Raw genomic sequence first — 19541 nt, 5'->3', positions numbered from 1 at the left:
CCGTAGTGGTTACACTCACCGATTTAGAACTTCTACGAAACATGAATAAATAAATGTATGTCAATATACTTCCTGCACTGCCAAATATAATTGTGAAAAATCCAAAGATTGCAACAAATAAATTAGGCAATTCATATTCTAAACAATCATTGTGCCGTGTTCCATCAAAATTGGAAGTTAAACTATTGTTGCTACTATTCATTTTCCTCCTTGAAGGTTGATATAATATTAGATTGTTTATTTATTCAGTACTAGGAGAACTAATTAAAATAAAGCCTATTTATATACTTGTATTTGTTTATTTGTTTTTCCCCCTTCTTTGTCTACTGAACTGTAATTTTTTTCAAACTTCACTATGTATTTATCATTTCTAATAGTTTTTTATTTAGCTGTTACTGAATTATACGTTTATACGTATGTGAACACGACAAAAGGGTTAGAAATTTTGTTTGTATGTGTTTCACTTTGATCGTGTTTACTGCACAATTAACCTACATTATCAACACGCAAACTTTATTACACTTCAAATGAGTTATTTTTAAAATATTTTTTTCCCATATATATATAATTAAGCAAAATATACATCCAATCCAATGATATATTCATTTTTCAATCCCAATATTTTTTGTTTTCATAAGAAGAAGAATGTACAGTGTTAAATTTGTATAGATGGAAATGAAACAATATGAACTTTATATTTTGCATAATGTCAATTACTTTTTCTTCTTCTTCTTCTCATGACTAGCATTTATTTTAGCTTTAATTGTCAATAGTGATGAATGAATTCACTACACATTGTTTCTATGAAATTTCTTTTGTTTTATTTAATGATATTCCTTATTATATATAGTTGAGATCATAAGTAAATTGAAGTTAGACCACCATGAGAAACCCGGAAGCGCTGGACGACCGTTTCGTCCTATTATGCGACTCCTCAGCAGTGCGCATCCACGATTCCGCACTCGTGAGATTCGAACCCAGGACCTACCAGTCTCGCACCAGAGCACTTAACCGATAGACCACTGAGCCGGCATCCAACGGTGTTCATGTCCTTCCTTATTAATAAAAAAAGCTTACAAACCATTAGAAAGAAAACGTAGAATTCACTCGTTTATTTAAAAATTCAGTGTCATAGAAATTAACTTTAAAGTGTTTACTTATCAAAAAATATAGTATTTAAAATGTGAATATCTGTACAATAGAGTGATTATATGTGTAGGACAATTAGATGGAAAATTAGCCATTTCTGAAGTTTATTTAACTATTAATTTTACACTATACATGGTAGTATGTCAATACATACTTTGATTTAGTTTGCACTGTGATATTCTCAACTATTCCAATTAATGTAAGATTATAACACTATGAATTGACTTACCTCTCTTATTTTAGGCTATACGTCTGACCTAAACACTGGTTAGCTGTTAGATGTTGGAAAGCTCTGATGTTCAAGTCCGTTTTACATTTTACCAGAATCTCTCTTCGATGTTTTGTCTTCTCTTAATATCCAAGTCAATAAAATTATTTTTTACTTACTAAATGCTCAAATCCTACTTCATATTTAGTTTAGCAAACGTGACAAACGACAGTTATGTACTAATGAGGAATTTAAAAACAAAACTAAGTAGCATGCTATGGAAACTGTTTTAAAATATTATTAACTTTACATTTTGTTCAGGTTTGTATTCATCTGCTCTTCTATACACACCTATATTTAATACATCACTTTGAAATCAAAGTAAATATTTTTTTAGGAAAAGAGCTTTGAACACCCATTTATTATAAGTTACCACTGAATTAAATTTATGTTGTTTGAGTTATAAAGGTCATTCATAACTTTTCCAGTTTTCTTTCAAATTTAAATGAAGTATTGTTCTTCATGGATAAAATTAAGCATACCAACTAGTATTTTATGTAATGTGATTAATTTATTAAATTGTATATACTGTTTTGTAATGGAATTTCAAAATGATATTCATCTGGTACCAAATTTTATTGTTAGTGTGAGATTTTTTGTGGTAAGGGTTTATGAATTTGAACCCATCTTGGTTCTATTGTTGTTTAAATCCTATATTCAATTATATTCCTTATTATGTGTACTTTCTCACGAGTGTCTGCTTCACTTCCTCACTGACTTTGTGGTGTATGCTACGTATGTTGACAGATATAAATATCATGTAGCACCAATGGGAAATGGAATGCCTTCCAGCAGAAGATTGAGAAGATTAATGAGAACAGGAGGGGAAACAGAGGACAGTTGTAATAGCAACAGGATTGAAGTATCATGGATCGTGTAAAGAACGACTGAAGAAAGACGCACAAATAGTGTATTTAATGTATAGTGTTCATATTTTATGAAAGCACTCTTTAGTTTTGCATTAAACTATAAATTGGTTATCCCCATCAAGCTTTTGTTCACTTCGACTTCACTAGACTTAATTTTTGTCATCAGTACTATTATCAAATATTCGACGTCATTTAACTCGAAGCTTCGTGTTCATAGTGTTAGATAAAAAAAATAGTGAAATACTGTGGAATTTTAAACTTTGTTTCAAAACTTCAATGTTGAGACCTTTAGATATTTTATTTTAATAAATAATTTATAATAGTAAATTTTACTCTTGCTCTTCTACTAACTTGTTTGTGTGGAAAACTGCATTCAAACATATGATTTCCTTTGAAAACAAAAATTTGTATAGTGTTTCTGTTTCATTGTTACTATATTGTTGCTACTATTTAACATTTCTTGAATTTCTCCGTACGACCAATATTGTTAGCCCATGATTGTTAAACATGGACATCTCGTTGGATAAATTCAAGTATTCATCATTTCACTGTTACAGCGTAAGCTTTTTAAACATATCAGGTGCAACACTAATATTAAGTAAGGAAGAAAGTTCACAGAAATTTTTCAAAGTTCATATATAATTAGTCAACAAGCAGAACAAAAAAGATATACTCAAATGATTCTATAAAGAACGGGTTAAAGATTATTTGTAACATGCTGACGAAAATAAGCCATCTTAAAAGTTTTTTAAAGTTCATTTATACAGGAAAAAATAGTTTGGATAAATAAACTGCTTGGAAAAAATCCTTTTCCTAAAAATACAATACTGTTCTAATCAAAGTCGTTCCAATGATTTCAATAATAAAAGGTGTAGACTACGTAGTCGGAGTCCCATCGATTATCGTAGCTAATGGTTAGCGACTTTTGGTAGCATAGCTAAGAATCGTTCGCAAGTATGCAGATGCATCCAATTCTTGTCTTCTGTTAGAACCTGAGTTCCGAAATCTCCTTATACACTTCTTTTCTAAACCTAATCGTTTCTATTACTGCTGTGGTATATACTACTTATGCTGACAGATATAAGTAGTATGTAGCACCAACGGGAAGTGGAATGCCTGGCAGCAGAAGATTGAAATGAAGAGAACAGAAAGAAACTCGGAGATGGATTGAAATAACAACAGAATTAGAGGAATAATGAAGTACATAAAGGACAACGAAAAGGGATGTGATGTATTTAATGTATGATTTCCATATTTTACTAAGCCACTGTGTGATTTTGCATTAAACAATAAATTGGTTTTCCATACCTGAATTCTCATTCACTACACTTCTACTACCAATACTACTTGTATTTTTATTACTCCTACTACTTTGGAAGCTTTCTTGAGATAATTTTATCTAGTTGTGCTAATGTGGTATGGAAACTTGAACTGGTGCTAGTTCTACGTTGCATATGACTGACTGGATGAGTGAATATTAAATGCTCATTAAACTTAGATGTATTCAATTGTTTGTTCATTTTCAAAGTTTAAACAGTAATTTTAATTTCTAGTACACTCATACTTATGATTTACTTCGGAAATCAATTTTCTAATCTCACATTATTATCTCTAGAGTATTCTCTTGATAAATATGAGCAAAAATCATAGATATCATTTTTCCTAAGGTTTCTGGATGCGTTACTTCGTACGAATTTGTGATCTATACATTACCATTGTTGTCTCTAAAATTATTGTAGAGATCAAGCTTTCATTCTATAGTTGCTTTGTTTTTGATCCCTTTATTCCTTGACTTTAGATGGTAGTTAATTAGCATGAGAAATGCCAATCTTTTACATTACTTTTTTTAATGCCCTTGTAACCATTCAAGTTAAAGGTAACTAAAGTAAATCTGTCAGTGTCATAACAAACTTGAAGCAACAGGGTTAGAGTAATGGATCAGTAAATGGCAAAATTTATCTTGTTTGTCAGTAGGACCATATCGATAGCCAAAGTCTTACGCTTATTGATTTTTAACTCCATAATTGTTAATAATCCAGTTTAAATTTGACTGTACTAATTTAGCACCATGTTTAATTGAAAGATGTAAGTGTGCAATGAAAACTATAATTGTAATCAACTTCCTCGTGATATTCTCAATGGTCATAATAGGTTCCTTGACTAATAGGATTCGATCAGTACTGAGAATTAGGTTATCAATATGATTATTATTTCATGAATAATTTGTATTATATTATTACTAGTAGCACGATTTAGTTGCTTAGCAGTTTGAATCGATTTTCCAGTGGAGCTGTGGTGTAGTGGTTAAGAAGTTCACCTTCCAACCATTCGGTTGCACCCTAGAGCTTTACTCCATATAATTCGGTTTGGACAGTTAGATAGTATCACTGTTCATCGTATAAAAAATGTGGCTCAAAGCTAGACATACGATTCTGTACATAATGAATGAGTTACATTATCAATGTGATTCTCAGAATGGTACTTTATTTGGGCAAATAATTGTAATCTTGATGACTCTGGTTGGATTATTAGATTAACATTTATATACAAAATGTAAAATGGCGAACATCGCAAGTTGTATGTCAGTCAGTTGATGACTTTACTAGATAAATCTGGTTTATGAGTACGGTTTCTTTATTATTCAGTTAGATGTTTATTACAATCACGTGACCATATCGAATTATAACATTAGTAATAATTAGTTAAATTACTGTACTGTAACAATAATAATGATTAATTTATGATATAATTATTGTTCTGCTGATCGTCATGTAGTATTTTGAGTTACTTTTATTGTGGTTATATTTTTATTTGTTTATCTTTTTTCAAAATCTAGCTTCATAAATGCTTTATCGCCAACAATTAGCTTGTATAATTTAGCACAAGGTTTTCATTCTCAGTCACATTGCTTAGATTTAGCCTTGTGGTTAATTTATCGTGGTCATGCATTGATTGTTTATCCAATTGTCGCTAATAATATGTATATTCTTGCACCTCATTCTAAAGCATGGTTCACACCTCAATTAATTGGTCAATTTGCAACATCGTTTCCTGATGTCAATTTTGCTGAGGTAATTAATTATAATAATATTTATAATAATAATAAACTATGAAGGCCATCACTGAAATAGCTAAAAATGTTCAGTATGACCTGCAGAAGTTATCGGCTCAGTCCATTTAACAATGATGAATTTATACAGCTAAATACTTGCATAATAGAAAAAGTGACTGTTCAGTTTTCCAGGAATTCCAATAGTTCCTGACCAATACTTTTTATCAATGTTTATCTTTTTTGAATATCCCTAGATAGTTCTGTACATTTATTTGCTTAAGAAGCCTATAATGTAACATTTGTGTCTAGAAATTCATTTAATTAGCTATTAATCGAATATTATCTGTTTACTACCCTTTTTTAATTATAACCTATAGCTTCTAACATCGTTTTCAACAAGCTTTATACTAAAAGACCATTTCGATTCGTCCAATTCTGTCGTTGACAACCTTCATTATGATGGAGATTCGGATGTTGTTTGTAATCGATCTTCAAAGACCTCATGGACAAACTTACCGTTAACGGAGAAAATAAATTTGATTGCTTGGCTACTTCGACGTCGACTTATAATACAAGTAAATATTAGATTAATAATTAAATGTTATGATTCAGCAAATCTCTGAATAATTAATTATTATATTATTGCATCATTATCATTACATATTATTATATGCGCAGCAAAAATACTCAACATTCTCTTCAGCAAGATTTAGGATGAAGAACAAGTACCAACAGACTGAAAAGAAGGACTTCTGATCAAGATACCAAAGAAAGGCGATCTCAGCAAGTGTGATAACTACAGGGGCATCACTCTTCTCTCAATACCAGGAAACGTCTTCAACAGGATATTGTTAAACAGAATGAAAGACTCCGTAGACGCCCAACTTTGAGATCAACATGCTGGATTTCTTAAGGGTCGATCGTGTGCAGACCAAATCGCAACTCTACGGATCATTGTGGAACAATCAATTGAATGGAATTCATTACTCTAAATCAACTTCATTGACTACGAGAAAGCATTTGATAGCGTGGATAGGACAACACTAGGGATTCTTTTTCGACACTACAGCGTGCCTGGGAAGTGATGGATTAATTTGCGAAATCGTACATGGAAGACAACTGACAGACTCGTTGGAAGTAAAGACCGGTGTTAGGCAACGTTGCTTACTCTCACCCTTTCTTTTTCTCCTGGTGATCGACTGGATTATGAAGGCGTCAAAATCTGGGGGGAAGTATGGGATACAATGGACAGCTAGGATGCAACTGGACGATTTAGACTTCGCAGATGATCTGACTCTTCTATCACACACGCAACAACAAATGCAGAAGAAGACGACCACTGTACCGGCAGCCTCAGAAGCGGTAGGTCTCAACGTATACAAAGGGAAAAGCAAGATTCTCCGATATAACACAACATCCATCAACCGAATCACACTTGATAGAGAAGCTTTAAAGTGTCTAAACATTTTACGTAGCTAGGCAACATCATTGATGAACACGGTGGATCAGATGCAGATGTGAGGGCACGGATCGGCAAAGCAAGAGCAGAATATCTACAACGGAAGAACATCTGGAACTCAAAACAACTGTCAAGCGACACCAAGATCAAAATTTTCAATAAAAATGTCAAGACAGTTCTACTGTATGGGGCAGAGACGTGGAGAACTACGAAAGCCATCATCCAGAAGATACAAGTGTTTATTAACAGTTGTCTACGCAAGATACTTCGGATCGATTTGCCAGACACTAACAGCAACAACCTACTGTGGGAGACAACAAACCAGATTCCAGTGGAGGAAGAAGCGCTGGAAGTGGATAGGACACACAATGAGGAAATCACCCAACTGCGTCACAAGACAAGCCCTCTCTCGGAATCCTGAAGGCCAAAGAACACGTTACGCCGAGAAACGGAGACAGACATGAGAAGAATGAACAGCGATTGGATAGAACTGGAATGGAAGGCCCAGGACAGAGCGGGTTGGAGAATGCTGGTTGGCGGCCTATGCTATATTGGGAGTAACAGTCGTAAGTGAGTAAGTATTATTGTATATATTATGAATTGGGCAATTACATGCTACGAATTAAACCGATAATTTATTGTATGCTTGATATGGAATTATACCCTTTATTTAAAAATACCTCATTCTTTGGGCAATTTACTTCAAATTCATGCTAAGTGGTTATTAAGATTCCCTCCTCATACCTGAGAGAGGCCACACTTTGGTGTTTTTTGCAGGTTCTGTTTGGTTACAGTGTTGATATTTACACGCAAATTGAAATTGTACTAACTCACTAGTCCTTAAGCCAATTGTCAGCTAATTTCTTAACAACTGAACAAAACATGTTTCGCATAAAATGTAGGCAGTTTTTGTGTTAGATATGTTGATAATATGTTTGTTACATGTGGCGGAATGTCTCACTCATATTCAGTGACTGGCATCCATTTGTCCAGCTCACCAACGATTAAATCAGGTGTAACTTGCAATTCCTTAACTTTTTGTTTATAATATGAAGTGACAGAGATTTGAGGTATACAGTTTACAAAACTCCATATGGAATGAAAGGATTGCAAGTTTCTGAAACTTAGTGTTTATAAGAAGGACATGAAGATCTTATTTATTTCCTGGTCTTACGGACCTGTAAAACCTATGCGAAAATAGCATAGAGAAAAAAAGTCAGTTTTTCAGAACTAAGTTCCATTTACGAACAACATATTCTTCATCTTGTTAAGAATGGTAATACACTAATTGAGTCACCTAAATGTCACCAGTGTAAATAATATGAGAATATACTGAAATTCATTTTTTCAGGGAAGACATTATTGATACAAACCGAAATAAGCTCAAGAGATCAGATCAAGAACAAGGTGATGTCGACTGTTTTTACCAGTATGTGGACGATTGTCATATTCTGGCTGTTCAAGCTGTGCAAATAGGTTGATGAGTTAGTTATCACTTTATGACTACTTTTTTTACCTTTGTTGTCCTTATATTTCCGAACTGGTCTAGCTACTTGATTATCTCACTCCATCGTATTAACTACAGTTGAGTGATTACGTATAAGAACGTATATTGGATTTTAAGTATACGTGAAGGAAATCAAACGATGCTCATAACTTTTTGTGTGATAAACTAATGCTTAAGCGAATATCTCGATTTTTTTTACTGTGTCGGGATTACATCAGTCATTATAACCAAACAGACCAGTAATTATTTTAATTCGATTCATATTAGAGTTCCTTGGCTCATATCTGGCAACCAACAGGTTTTGAAGTGCATCTATAACTCAAAAACCATTAAATTGTTTCCTTTTAGAGTTAATCTTGTTAAATTTAATTTATTTTGCTTATTTAGATTCATCTCTACATATTTCCAACATTTTTATCCAATAACAATATAAGCGAAACGAATATGTTCAACGATATTTCAAAACATTCGGAGGATGTACACGTGTCCAATGATAATGTTAATAGTATAATACACAGTAGTAGTAATAGTAGCAGTGAATACGACAGCGATGAAATCACACCAGAAGTAAAAGACAATAATAATTTAGGAATCGACCCCACTGTTTTTAATCTTGATGAATTGTGTAAGAAAATACCAAAAGATGTCTTATGTGAATTAACCAATAATCTACCTGTTGAATCTCAACAAACATTACTTCTATCAATTTTGAGTCATCCTGGAGCAACACAAAATATCTCACTTCTTCGATTATTTGGACGAATTTTACCTCATCTTCCAGCTCACTTGGAAGAACTTATGTTTAAAGAAAAAATAAAACGATCTACTCTAGTTGAATGCATTGAAAGATTTGCCCCATTCTTGGCCACAGCAAGACTTCCAGATCCTGTCACATCTTGTTTTGCTGGAATACCATGGCCGAACTAGCATTCCTCTCAGTCTATGTAAAAACAAAATTTGAAACGCATCACATTAAAATCCGAACTCAAAGTTAGCTTATACTCCTTAATTTCATAGTTTGTTGCCAAAGATTTACATCTAAGTTCTACGCAACAATTTTATTTGACTTCATCGTACAATTTTGTATCAAGTATTTTCCTATGTTATAATCTCCATTGGACGTAACAATGCAGACAAATCTCACAATCAATCTATCTTATTTGAAATTCATTAATTTCTATTTACTAAATTATACTTGAAGAACACTACTGTTCATGCAAAAGTGATATCCTTACACATCTTGTTTCATATGACTTGGTAACATAATTGTGATGAATATTAGTGTGTCGTTTACTTGTGACATTTACTGTAGAAATATGTTTATGTATTTTTAAAATGTTTAAATGGGAATCCACCTTTTTTATATTATCCAAAAAAAAACTTTTTGTCTTTGTTTTGTTAAATCTTTTTTGTATGTTCATACTTCGTATTCATAAATTTTTTTAATTAGAAAACATTTTATCATTGGAATTCATGTAAACAAAATCATTTTATGAATGAAATAAAAAGTTGTTTTGTAAAGAAAATACTTGGTCTGATTGGTTTTTTCCATAGTTCATTAATATAGGTTTAAATCTTTAAGATGAATGATTATACTTTGTTTTTTGATGTTCTCGGTGGATTCTATACAAGTAGGTGTTAAGAAATAAGTCTTAGTGATGATGGACTTTATCCAGAACTATACTTACTCACTTACGACTGTTACTCCCAATATAGCATAGGCCGCCAACCAGCATTCTCCAACCCGCTCTGTCCTGGGCCTTCCATTCCAGTTCTATCCAATCGCTGTTCATTCTTCTCATGTCTGTCTCCGTTTCTCGGCGTAACGTGTTCTTTGGCCTTCAGGATTCCGAGAGAGGGCTTGTCTTGTGACGCAGTTGGGTGATTTCCTCATTGTGTGTCCTATCCACTTCCAGCGCTTCTTCCTCCACTGGAATCTGGTTTGTTGTCTCCCACAGTAGGTTGTTGCTGTTAGTGTCTGGCAAATCGATCCGAAGTATCTTGCGTAGACAACTGTTAATAAACACTTGTATCTTCTGGATGATGGCTTTCGTAGTTCTCCACGTCTCTGCCCCATACAGTAGAACTGTCTTGACATTTTTATTGAAAATTTTGATCTTGGTGTCGCTTGACAGTTGTTTTGAGTTCCAGATGTTCTTCCGTTGTAGATATTCTGCTCTTGCTTATCCGGAACTATGCTTTCTTTTTAATTGCTTCAGTGTATGAAAAAATCCTATACTACTAATTTGTTTGCTAAGTTAAAAAAAATTCTGCATTCGTAAATGTCATTTTACGAAGAGAATAATTACAATAGCAGCATTGCTAAGTATGCTAGGGCGTATTTAATATATTCTATCTTTGGCCACGATACTTGAACTTAATGTAATTGACTTCATGCCACAATTCGTGCATCGACGTTACTACTAACATTTGACTGTCAAGGAAAACATAGTAACAGGCAAATTGTATGAAAAGCTCCTTTGTCAAGTATATAGTGCTTACAGCTTGTTCTTATTTTTGGACAGTCTAGATAACCGAATTGTCTCATGGGAAGGAGCGTAACTTCTACTCACCATTTAATCCATTTTTCCTATATACCTCTCGTTATTGGATTCCATTGTTTTAGTCAGAGTCATCTGTTTACTGTTCTAATCAAAGCTCTTTAGTCGATTGTATTTGCAAGTATTCACTATTAGACAAGCTATAAAACTAGTTGTGTTTGATTCATACAAGATTTTGTGATCAGGGTACAAGAATAAATTTTAATCAAGTAATTGACTCTGTAGTCATGTATAGATTGAAATAAGCATCGAAGTCATTGTGCAGGACTTAATTTATGGGAAATACGTTCAATCCTGTTTCAGTAGAAAAACAAGAGACTCTATTGTTTGACGTCTTCACATTATAGAACTGTCTGTTCTCTACTCCGATTTATTTAGAGAAAGTATTTTGAATGTTAAATTCACAAGTTGATTTTAGCTAGACCACTATTGAAAACTTGAAACACCGGGGAGCCGTTTCGTCCTAGAATGAGATTCCTCACATGCACACTAGTGACTAGCTTGAAGACGGATTTCTTCGAGTCCTGGTGAGAACTATGACCAGTGAGGTCCAATCCTCTCGGCTAAGATACAATTATTGACGTCAAACAATGGATGGATGGTTGCGCAATATAATTGATCGATTGAAGTTAGATATTAACATTGTTGGATGCCGGCTCAGTGTTCTAGAAGTTAACCTTTCGCACGCAATATCGTAGGTCTTCAATTCGAATCCCGTGTTAGGGATCGTGGTTGTGCACTGTTGAGGAGTTACATACTAAGACAGAACGACAGTCCAGTGCCTTCAGGTTTTCAGAGGCGATCTAGCTCAGACTGACTTGTAAATTTAACCATAAAAATGTCTCCATTTTATTTCATTGTATTTATCTTTTGTTCTTCAGTCGTCTGTATTTTTGTACGTTTGTTTCCCTTTTTCGTCTTTTTGAAATTATTGTTACAAACTCCTCGATTCTGTTGGGTATCTTAGTGACTGCTTTATTTTTCGCTTTGCTTGATATCGTCTTTTAATGGTCACCATATTATAATACTATAATGTGGTGGTTGTTTTTATGGACTGATCGTGTTTTGTTTATGATAATGACAATGGAACACGTTCGCTGTTTTTTTTGAGAACGCTTGTTGTCAGTAGCCGGTTATCAATTTCATTTCCTATATTGTAACCGCTCTATAGTTGATCGCTCATCTTCGGATTAAACTGCATTAGTTTAATCCTTTTCTTTGGGTGGAATATAGTTCTGTGACTGATGAGAATACTTCTCCTATTTTGATAATTCGGTTTCATCAAGTATTCGCATCCGTTGAAAAAGATATTGTACATGTAAGAGCCGCTTTATTTCTGTCTACTTTTCTGAAACATCAACTCTTTGATACCTACTTGAAAGTATATCCCTTTATTATCAAAACGTTATTGGTTATCGTCGTATTTTAATTTGTTTAAAATTGGCAGAGTGAAAATCAGGGAATATCAACGGCGCAGAGAATCTGGCGTCCATTGAATTCTAAAATTAACATTAATCTTCGTATATACATTGTGGGGCCATTGCCCCCACTGCACGGGTATGATCACATACGTGCATCGACCAATTCGTAAGATGACCCAAAGCTATTCACATCACGTCTATTACGGCGGAGACAGTCGGTCACCGCTACGTAGAATGATGGATAGAGCTGTACAGTTGTCCCTCGACTGTCACGACTGACCGAGGACAACAATTTGAGTCCGCATTATTCCCCTCGCTAACCCGACTACTTGGTACGCAACGCGTACGCACTATCGCCTACCACCCAGCATCAAATGGCTTAGTTGAACGGTTTCATCGCCAAATTAAAAGTGTTCTTCGAGCACATGTGAATGACAATTGGTACGAAACCTCACCGTTCATCTTAAGTATCAGAACGAGCTTAAAGTCAGATATTCAGTGTTCCGCCGCTGAACTTGTTTACGGCACGATATTGCATCTGCCCGGGGAATTTTTTGCACCACAGAGAAGTAACGATTTCGGTAAATCAGACTACGTCTGAATTGTCTGAATTTATGCGAACACTGCTTCTGGTGTCAACTCGTATGCAACATCGACAGGTCGCTCTCCCTCGAGAGTTACCTACCTGTTCATATGTTTTCATACGAGTAGATTCGGTGCGTAAACCATTCCAACAGCCTTACGAAGGACTTTTTCATGTGATTTCCCGTCACCAAAGGACCTTCAAGGTTGATCGACATGGCCGCGTCGAGATAGTCAGCATTGCTCGTCTCAGGCTAGCACATGTCGAGGACAGTGCCCTACCTTTTACTTAGGCTCTAAGCTAAGTGCCTGAAACCTTAACTTTCCCTTATTTGATGGCCGTCTTTCAAACTAAACAGTTGATCCTGTCTACAAGTTATAAAATAATGTCCTTTTTTAACCACCTCCAAGTGCTCAGAGTCTGATTTAAGTCTTTTCCATTAGTGTATGTTCGCCTTCAAAAAAATGTGTTTAGGTACCAACTCAATTACAGTTTCACGAGAGTGTATCATCAGATCTTCCATGACAAAAGAAACCACTTGCTTCTGTTTGTAACCATTGCCTGTTTCCAACCTTGACGGGGGTCTATCTAGTGGATTCACTGGTAAGAACGAAAGGTGTTAAAATTTTCATGACAAAATCAAGTAATCGAAAGAATGAAAAATGGGGCTTTCTTACTTATTAACTGTCCCAAGTTGTGCATATTCTAGTTATTCAAGGTTGTTTCGAAGGTCTGAGTAGCGAGAAGCTACCGTGAGATAAAGGTTTGTTAATCAGACCAAACAAGTGAGATACCGGAGGGTCATATTTCAAACGGATGCTAAAGCAAGGCGTGCTAGAAAATCTCTAGGGTTTTCAGGAGGCAAAGAGAGTATATGAAATACTTCCAATCAGTCATGATGAATAAAATGTAAGGCCGATAGTAAACGTTTGTTGAAACACTGGTATGTACAGTAATATATGTTACTTCGTTACTACAAGAGCACAATACTGTTTATTTCTAAACAAGGTTCTTAAAATATTCTTGGGGTATATCGAAAAGAGTTATTAACATTTTAGAGGCAGTAAAAAATGTTAGGCTAACTCAAAGCCACCTGTCGTTTCGTTTCAACGACCTTGAACGGCCTGGCATGAGGCGATCATTCCGTCTTTCAATTCCTGTGTGTTCCTTGGGTATCCTTTGAGTTGCATGGATTTTAAGTGCTCATATATTCAAGTAGTCTGTTACTCCAGTAAGATCATAAAATCACCTAAGTAAACATTGACGAATCCTTCTCTGCTTTATGGTATACGCAGTGGCATTATTGTTGCTTACTGTCTTGATCCCGCATACCAATATCTCTACTAAACCTCACCACATTTACTTAAAACCTGATATGGTTCGGAAAATAACCCGAAAAGAATAACCTAACAGTTTTGGATGAGCGAACTTGGCCGTTAAGCATTTTCAAACGAATTGTAGGCACAAAATAAATTGATTCACAATGACATATGTGAAAAATTTAGTTACGACAGTCATAATTCTGACAGTATCCCACTGTTTACATACAATATCAAATCATTGGAGGGCATAGTTTAGATATTATGCACCTATCATGTTCTAGTGCGAGGACGTATCTGTCTGCGTCTTGCTGGACGTAGGCACGACGCTTCAAGGAAGCCTCTTAGGCTTCTACTTGGAGACAGGCAAGCTAAGAATATATTTCAGGAACAACTGGGAAAACAGTTAGGCAGACATGTAAGTAGTGCCCGACCCAAGGCAGTGTGGAATGACATCCGAAAAGCTATGGACACAGCAGTGATATCCGCTAGATGCTCGAAAACTCATCCCACCTGGCTCTGAACATAACGAAGAGCGGAGTCAGCTTAAGCGAAGGCTAATAAGAAGCCTACGCAATGACCGTGAACAGTGGTGGGTAGCGAAAGCAAGAGAGATGGAAAAGGCAGCGGCAATAGGTAACAGTAGACAGCTATTCAGACTTGTTAAAGAAACCGGTATTAGGAACCCAAGTATCAATGAAACTATCTCAGATAAAGATGGGTATATCACTCATTCTCAATCCAGGAGATTGGATCAATGGGCAGAACACTTTAGGGATCAGTTCAACTGGCCTTCAGCCACACTTTGGTTTCCCACGATGTCTAGTCGACCAGAATGGCAAGTTAATGTAAGTGCTCCAACTCTTTACGAGGTTGAAAAAGCTATAGGAAACCTGGAGCGAGGGAGAGCAGCAGGCCCTGACAGGTTTACTCCTGAGATTTTTAAGGATGGTGGTCCAGTACTAGCAACGAGATTGACTGAGGTCTTAGGTAGAATCTTGGAACTGGACGTAATTCTATCTGACTGGTCCCAATCACTGATTGTGCCAGTCTATAGGAAAGGACGAAAGTTCTCTTGTGACAATCACAGAGGAATCAGTTTGACGAATATAGTGTCTAAAATATTAGCTTCAATAATACTTGGACGCCTAACCAAAGCTCGTGAAGAGCAGACTAGAGAAAACCAGGTTTTCGACCTGGACGTGGTTGCATAGACCAGATATTCACTCTACGTCAGGTCCTAGAACATAGACATACGTTCAGACGCCCCACAATCGTAGTATTTCTTGACCTTAAGGCGGCATTTGACTCAGTTGATCGAGAGGTTCTATGGCAGTGTTTGTCACTGAAAGGAGTACCAAAGAAGTACATTAACCTCATAAAGGCTCTCTACTCGAACACAACTGGTCGAGTTAGAACTTATGGAGAACTGTCATCAGAATTGGTTACCTCAAGTGGTGTTCGTCAGGGCAGTCCACTTTCCCCATTCTTGTTTAACTTTGTCGTTGACATACTTTTAGAGATAACACATTCATCAGCTAAACCTCCGAGGTTGAACTTTTACCAGGAGGCTCACTTGTTGACTTAGAATACGCCGACGACATAGTTTTATTTGGTGAAGACGCTGACAAAATACAGTCTTCTGACCACTATAAGCAACTATGCAGGCATGTTCGGAATGCGATTCTCTCCCTCGAAGTGCAAAATGTTACTTCAGGATTGGGTTGCATCGACACTTGAACTAATGATAGGGAGTGAAGTAGTTGAGCATTTTGACCAATTCACTTATCTTGTGAGTCACATCAGCCCTTGTGGTCTGGTGTGTGACGAAATCTCAGCACGGATACAGAAGGCTCGTCTAGATTTCGCCAACTTGCGTCATTTATGGCGTAAGCGAGATATCGTTCTAGCAACCAAAGGACGTGTTTACTGAGCAGCAGTTCGTTCCGTCCTACTTTATGTCAGTGAAACATGGTCGGTAAGAGTCAAGTATATTTGTAGGCTACTAGTATTCGATCATAGGTGTCTTCGAAGCATTGCTCGTATATCCTGGAACCACCGAGTAAGTAATGCAGTTGTTAGGAAACGGATACTAGGTAATGATGGCGAATCGATTGATGAAGTAGTGGAACTTCATCAGTTGAGATGGCTGGGACACGTGTTACGTGTGCCCAACCACCGACTGCCCCGACGTACAATGCTTTATGGTGTAGGAATAGGTTGGAAGAAAGATAGGGGCGGCCAGACCAAAACATGGCACAAATCCATGAAGTCGCTGACAAGTGGACTGAGTTATGTTGGTAGGTGTAGACTACCTGGTTGGGATTCGCGAGATGATAGCAACCGATGGATAGAGACCTTGAATGACATGGCTCAAAATCGTTTGCAATGGCGAAGGTGCATCTACTCTTTGTGTTCTACCAAATTCTAATTCTCTGAATTCCTCATGTCCCTATCCTTTTTCTCTTTTCAAATTTATCTCACTGTATTATACTCCTTAAATAACATCTTCAAACCCTAATCTTTCACATAATGCTTATATTCTTACTACTTCTACCACTATGGGGTTTGAATCGACAACTTCATCTCTGTGTTAATGTGGTATGGCAGCTCGAACTGATGTACGTACGTACGACGTTCTGTGTTGTGACTGACTGATACCCATATGCATTAGATCTCTATAATTTGGTAAGTGGCTGGAGATTCTGTTTACGGAAATTCATTCGTTAATTCTATGACAGAAATATCATGAAGTAGTACTAACTGATATTATGTTTCAGTTGTCATGTCGAGAACAAACATGCATCGTTTTGACTACGAAGTACATGCGAATACTTAGTGTAATACCTACAGTAATGTTATACACGGTTGTTGTACGAGTTCACAAAGCGGAAAGGAAAGGCTATCGGCGTCAATTATTACTCATATAATTTTTCTTCCTCGGTTAAGTTACATATTGATAAGTTAGTTCCGTCAAAAATGATAATACATATAATGGTTTGAACTGTTTATATTTGTGCACCAGAAACTTATAAAATCTCCAAAAATGGTTTAACACAGAATCTCTCCCAATAACTACTAGACATCCTTGTTCAGTAACATCCCTTAGGATAGATAGCTCATTATTGTTCAAAAACATCTAACTAGATTCTATCTCTGACTTCATAACTAGTACGTTTTACCTGCTTGAGTTCAGGCTGATACAAATAAACATATTACAGTTGACCTAACATCGGTCTATATGATGAACAACAAAGTCATACTACCGACAAACTGGGATAAACACAAACATTACGAAAATTAATGTGTGACAGCAAAATGCTGTTCACAAGCATCCAAAATACTTGACACGTAACATATTCGCAAGAACACATAGCTTGACTCGTTCGTCATGTCTTCACATACTCAGATGATCTTCGCACCTTTCCAGTTCTCACTTACTACATGCCAATGCCTCAGGATTTGATTTGCATTTTGTACATCCAGCGCGAGATTGAGAGCCATGTTTTTCGCGCGTCTTTTAAACTCAGACTGCATTAGTCAGTATCTTGCACGCGAAGGAATCCCCTTATTTGTTCGTTGTGATTTATTTGGTAACTAGATTGTCGCTGCAGTAATTAGAAAGTTTACGGTAGTTTTAATATATACATAATTTCATTGAAACTTAGGCTAAACTACTATTGAGCATCCCTATGGCTTTGGATAACATTCCACTATTGTTGACACAATCATTTCTTGATCTTCGTGACGAGTGCTATTCCCTAATGGGCAAAGTAATGATCTATATTTTTGTTAACCTGCATTTTAGAGATTTTCAAGTGGCAATCGTTTACCAAAAAACACAACAATATACGCCTATGCCAAACTATTCGCCCAATTCTGTTTATTGTCTGAGGAATTGGAGAGGTGGCTTAAGAGAGTTTGTAAACTGGCTTTTGAAGGACGTTTGGCATATGTTAGTCGTTCAGAAGCTTACATGAGTCAGGTATGTTCACCAAGTTCAAACCTGAACTCACTTTGAATGTTATGCAAAATGAATTAAAGGTAGTTTGGAGTTCGATTTCCCTTCGAAGTGGGAGTACTGTTACTCAAGGTATGGCGTCAGTCCAAGGACACACGGATGGTTGGACTGAGCTATACAGGTAGGCGCAGACTACATGCTGAGGATCCACATGACCGTGATAACCAATAATGGAAGACTTAATATGACGTAGCTCAGATGAATCCACTTCTTCCCTTCCTTAGGTCTTAAGTTGATGAAACGCTTTACAATTTTTTAAATTTACTCGACTGATCCATACTTTCTTGGATAGTTTTCTCCATCCCTAATCTTTTCTGTTGACGGTAATACTATTTCTGCCCCTCTTACTCTGGTATTTGGTTGTGGCAAGTTAAGGAATCAACAAATCTTTACCACTGTGACCAATCAAGAGTTTGGGAGTCCCATCTGCGACCTCAAGGTCATGGTTATGACCTGGCTACATCATATATTTTTAACCAAACAGCATCACAATGTAGAATGTGGTCATCATCCAAATTGTGAGCAAATCGTTTTCTGACAAGTTGCATTATCGTGTAATTTACAGTGGTGGCAGCTTGTTATATAAGGAACAAATCGCACTGTTAAACCGCTATCGAATCTGCAGCGAAATCATCCAAAATACTGTTGTAGTTTATTTGGATTTTTGACTTCAGCTGACCAATCTGAAGGAATGTCTTGACGTTTCTGCCTGTCAAACGTAAGTATGAGTATGATTTCAACTGGGATAAATGACAGTCTGACTTATATACATAATAATCCCGTGTTAGTAATAATTTCATGTGGTCCACATAGTGTGTTTCTTTTGTTCATCTGATTAATATTAAATAAAGCCTAGTCATCTAACTCTTGGTATCACGGACGTCGGCAGTCGACAAAATAAAATTTAGTTAAGTTTCGCTTGTGAGTACATAAAATAATGTTTACGGGAACATATTTAAAAAACAATGCCGACTATAACCTTATAATTTTAAAATTAAGACATGTTTCTCGCCTTTACAGCTCTTCACGTATTCCGAATCTACTCCGATTTGGTATGAAAAATATAACTTGGGATGTAATTATCTGAGTTTATATACGGTTATTTCATTTCGAACAAAATATTTTCTTGAAAAATAAATAGATACAAATTTATTTTACATGTCATTACATTTTCTGTCGCCTGAATTTGTCTAACGAGCTCTTGATCTATTGGAAATCAACACACAGACGTCCCTTATAATACATTATATTCTAGGGTAATAACAATAAAAATTCGTCACTAAATTCAAAAACCTGAAGTATCTGTTGAAATTAGACTCTTCACTATACATT

The 19541-nt window shown here is 35.9% G+C and overlaps 2 protein-coding genes across 2 annotated transcripts in view; both read left to right on the top strand.

The window, feature by feature from the left end:
• Nucleotides 1–4844: 4844 nt before the first annotated feature.
• On the top strand, nucleotides 4845–9231 carry Smp_139550 (hypothetical protein; the record flags this gene model as incomplete). The annotated part of the gene is made up of 4 exons (XM_018790351.1): nucleotides 4845–4867; nucleotides 5123–5342; nucleotides 5716–5913; nucleotides 8692–9231. The coding sequence occupies 4 exons, from the start codon at nucleotides 4845–4847 to the stop codon at nucleotides 9229–9231; spliced, it is 981 nt and encodes a 326-aa protein (XP_018646359.1).
• An 8649-nt stretch (nucleotides 9232–17880) lies between these two features.
• Nucleotides 17881–19541, top strand: part of Smp_139540.1 (hypothetical protein) — a gene marked incomplete at both ends in the record, with an annotated part of 35405 nt that continues 33744 nt past the window's right edge. The window contains 2 exons of the mRNA XM_018790349.1: nucleotides 17881–17961; nucleotides 17997–18173. Of these exons, the coding sequence (XP_018646358.1) occupies nucleotides 17881–17961; nucleotides 17997–18173 (258 nt within the window). The remainder of the gene's footprint in view (nucleotides 17962–17996; nucleotides 18174–19541) is intronic.

This window comes from Schistosoma mansoni, assembly GCF_000237925.1.
Source record: "Schistosoma mansoni, WGS project CABG00000000 data, supercontig 0125, strain Puerto Rico, whole genome shotgun sequence".
Classification (NCBI taxonomy): Eukaryota; Metazoa; Platyhelminthes; class Trematoda; order Strigeidida; family Schistosomatidae; genus Schistosoma; species Schistosoma mansoni.
The sequence above is the reverse complement of the archived record's forward strand: the minus strand, read 5'-3'. Positions and strand labels throughout refer to the sequence as shown.